Source organism: Mauremys reevesii, unplaced genomic scaffold (assembly GCF_016161935.1).
Source record: "Mauremys reevesii isolate NIE-2019 unplaced genomic scaffold, ASM1616193v1 Contig69, whole genome shotgun sequence".
NCBI classification, from domain to species: Eukaryota; Metazoa; Chordata; order Testudines; family Geoemydidae; genus Mauremys; species Mauremys reevesii.
The window spans coordinates 312,666-316,952 of NW_024100883.1; the positions used below are offsets into that span (position 1 = coordinate 312,666).

Here is a 4,287-nt window from a genome sequence, read left to right on the forward strand (position 1 = left end):
CACTACATTAGCCTTTTGCCAGTCACCCGGGACCTACCCCAATCGCCATGATTTTTCAAAGATTATGGCCAATGGCTCTGTAATCACATCCGCCAACTCCTTTAGCACCCTTGGATGCAGTGCATCCGGCCCCATGGACTTGTGCTCGTCCAGCTTTTCTAAATAGTCCCGAACCACTTCTTTCTCCACAGAGGGCTGGTCACCTTCCTGTGCTGCCCAGTGCAGCAGTCTGGGAGCTGATCTTGTTCGTGAAGACAGAGGCAAAAAAATCATTGAGTACATTAGCTTTTTCCACATCCTCTGTCACTAGGTTGCCTCCCTCATTCAGTGAGCAGCCCACACTTTCCTTGACTTTCTTCTTGTTGCTAACGTACCCGAAGAAACCCTTCTTGTTACTCCTAACATCTCTTGCTAGCTGCAACTCCAAGTGTGATTTGGCCTTCCTGATTTCACTCCTGCATGCCTGAGCAATATTTTTATACTCCTCCCTTGTCATTTGTCCAATCTTCAACTTCTTGTAAGCTTCTTTTTTGCATTTAAGGTCAGCAAGTTAAGCCAAGCTGGTGGCCTGCCATATTTACGATTCTTTCTACACATCGGGATGGTTTGTTCCTGCAACCCTCAATAAGGATTCTTTAAAATACAGCCCGCTCTCCTGGAGTCCTCATACTGCTTCTTTCCAAATGCAGAACAAAACTATTTCTGCAACACATCTACATTTTCTGCAACATTAACAAGTTTCCTTTCTCCCTCTAGGAAATGGCTAAACCTTTTCTAGGATTTCTTTTCTTCTTAATATACTTAATAACCTCCTTTTTTTGATCCTTAGCCCCACCTTAGCATGGAGTTTTCCCAGATGTCTTTAACGTCCCTTCTCAATTTTTCATAACTTCCCATTTGTATTGCTTGCTATCTCTTTTCCCTTTTTTCCCGTTTTTATGTACACCTCTACCCCGATATAACATGACCCAATATAACACGAATTCGGATATAACGTGGTATAGCAGTGCTCTGGCGTGGGAGGGCCTGCGCGCTCCAGCAGATCAAAGCAAGTTCGATGTAACGCGGTTTCACCTATAACGTGGTAAGATGTTTTGGCTCCTGAGGACAGCGTTATATCAGGGTAGAGGGATATTGCTTTTCCCCACATAATTGCTGCCTTCACTTGTCCACTGAACCTGTTTTTTAGCCAAAGTTCTCCACCTCCTTGACTGTGGAATCGTGACTATTTAGCTAACCAATAAATTCTTCTTAAAGAACTCCCAAGTTTCATTCCCATGTTTCTGTCTAATATTTTCCTCCCAGTCAGTTTTCTTGATAATTTTCTACAGCTTTGGGGAATTAGCCCTTTTGAAGCACTAAGTATCTACAGGTATTACTGGCTGGGAACTGTTCTCTGTTTCTCCAACTGAATGTCATCAGTTCTATTCTTTATATTCCTTTCCTTTATTATCTGCCCCCTTCCTTGTCTCTTCTCTAAACAAAACAGTCCCAGACTTTTCAGTTTGTCGGCATATGGCAGCCTCCCCCATTCTCAGAGCCTGTCTCAGAAATCCCCTTTATAATGCTGTATCACTTTTAGAGACTGGGTGACCAAAACTGAGCACATATCCAGAGCACGTTATTCTCCATCCCATTTCTTAGGCATCCAAACATTTTCTTTGATTTGACCACTGCTATGAATGAGCTGGTATTTTCTTGACCTGCTGTCAATGACGCCCAGGTCTTTTCCCCGAGGTGTGTTCTGGTTGGGATGTTTCTCCCTGGCACATGTCTTGGCAAAGGTTTGGACTTTTTTACACTCAGATTTAGAGCAACCAGGTGAATGGGGAGCTCCCTGCAGCATGGACTCTCCAGCCTGGCTTTCATTGCATTAAGGAACAATGATGGCTAACCAGTATCCTCACTCATGTTTCCTGCTGCTGCCTAGTAAGGTTTCCCACACCACGACATGTAGAATTATTGAGACATGAAGCACCATCAAATATGGAATTGGCATTAGTAGGGTCAGTTGTTCATAATTCATTTCTCTGAAAAATGAAAATGTGGGTGAAGAGCAACCAATCTGCTTCACCAATGAGAACAGCCTCCAGTAGTGCATGTAGTGTCTCATATTAACATTGTCTCTCCACCCAGGCATTTGTATTGTGACCATCACCCTAGACCCTGGGCACATACAGGAAGTCAGGAGAACATACGGTACATGCAGGAGACACCGTTTCGCCTCAGAGTTGGATACCTTCTCCTCTACTCTATGTCAGATTCCAACACAACCGATTTCACCAACCCCTCCACCTTCATCCTGCTGGGCATTCCTGGCCTGGAGACGGTCCATGTCTGGATCTCCATCCCCTTCTGCACCATGTACGCCATAGCCATCTTGGGGAACTTCACCATCCTATTCATCGTGAAGATGGAGCCAAGCCTCCATAGGCCCATGTACTATTTCCTCTGCATGCTGGCTGTCACTGACCTGGTCCTGTCCACGGCCGCTGTGCCCAAAATGCTGAGTAACTTCTGGTTCAATTCCAGGGAGATCGATTTCAGTGCCTGCCTCACCCAGATGTACTTTACTCTCAGCTTGTCAGTGACTCAGTCTGGGATCTTCATGGCCATGGCTTTGGATCGCTATGTGGCCATCTGTGATCCCCTGAGACATTCCTCTATCCTGACAAACCCCGTGGTGGCCAAGATTGGCCTGGCTGTGGTGCTGCGCAGCGCCATGGTCGTACTGCCCTTTCCCTTGCTGGCGAGGCAGTGGCCATATTGCAGAACCAACATCATTCCCGAGCCGTACTGCGCACACATAGCCGTGGTGAAGCTGGCCTGCGCCGACACCCGCGTCAGTAGTTACTACGGCCTCTTTGTGCTATTCTGTGTGATGGGTCTGGATGTGATTTTTATTGCCTTGTCCTATACCCAGATCCTCAGGGCCATCTTCAGGCTCCCCACAAAAGACGCCCGGCTCAAGACTTTGGGGACCTGCGGCTCCCACCTTTCTGTCAGTTTAGCCTTTTACATCCCAGGTCTCCTCTCCTCCCTCATGTACCGGTTTGGGCAGAATGTGGCCGTACATTTCCATGTACTTATTGCCAACATGTGCATCTTGCTCCCCCCCATGCTGAACCCCATCATCTACGGGGTGAGGACCAAACAGATCCGGGACAGGCTGCTCCGGCTCTTTACTCATAAAGGGGCCTAAGGTTTTCTCCTGGTGCTCTGGCTCTCAGACCGAGCTCCGTGCAGAGCTGGCTGGTAACACGGTGCTGGGCCCCCTTCCCGGAGTCACTCACTGGGCAGCCAGAGAGACATTAGACCCTTCCCTGACCTTACTGTGCTGTGTCAGTGTGAGAAACTGGGAATCAGTCTGTGTACAACTCATTAACTCATTGGGTTGCACCTTTCTAACTGCTGGTAACTGGACCCCGTGACTTCACCCTCTGCCCCACATTCCCTTAAGACCCTGACCTCTGCCCCACATATTTCCCCTAGGCCCCTTCCCATGCCCCACCTAGTCCATCGAGACCCAGCAGCCCCCTTCTCCATTTCTTCCACCATTGCCCTGCCCTTGTCCCTGGCTTATCTACTCCCCTCCACCTCCATCTCTGCCAAAGCTGGGCTCCCTCTTCTCTGAGACTGGTAGGAGCTGCTGAAGCCAGAATAAGGGCCCTGCCTGTTGGGATGATGTGGCTCCGGCTGAGCAGGGGCAGGCGTGGGTTAATGACCCAATGCCTCCCCCCAGCTCTGCAGGAACCAGACACAGCCAGATCCCTTTCTTGGCTGCACTTTCTAGTTCAAAACCAGGCACCTGAGAACCCTGCATGGCACCCAGACACAGAAGCCAAAAAATGGAGCGTCTGGATAAAACCTAGATCGGTGGAAACCCCATTAACTCATCCGTTGTTATAAAAACCGTCTGTATCCCCTATGTCTTTGGGCTTTTCCTGTACTCTGCTCTCACCCACCTTGTATGAAGGGGGTGAAGGCTGAGGCAGAGACATCTCTCTGTGAATAGGTTGGTCATTGACTCTCAGCCCCAGTGAGAGCTCACCCAGTAGAAGGAGGGAGTAACTGAATTCTAGATAAAAGCAGATTTCTCCAGCTTCTCTGCAGAGGGGTGGGCGTGGAAGAAATGAAACCTCCCCAGAAGCGGGAACAGAGAGAGGAAGTGTTGTTCCAGCCCTTCAAAAACACAGAGACTGGATGAGCCTGAAGAAACTGGGGCAGGAGAGAGGCACCAGGGCAGCAGAGGAGACTCTTTAGTTGCAGGGCTCTGGCTCCGGCAGA

The 4,287-nt window shown here is 48.9% G+C and overlaps 1 protein-coding gene across 1 annotated transcript; it reads left to right on the forward strand.

Moving 5' to 3' along the window:
* The first annotated feature begins 2,254 nt into the window (after positions 1-2,254).
* LOC120394586 (olfactory receptor 52E2-like) lies at positions 2,255-3,202 on the forward strand. Its single transcript, XM_039518813.1, has one exon. The coding sequence runs from the start codon at positions 2,255-2,257 to the stop codon at positions 3,200-3,202; it is 948 nt and encodes a 315-aa protein (XP_039374747.1).
* Positions 3,203-4,287: the final 1,085 nt, after the last annotated feature.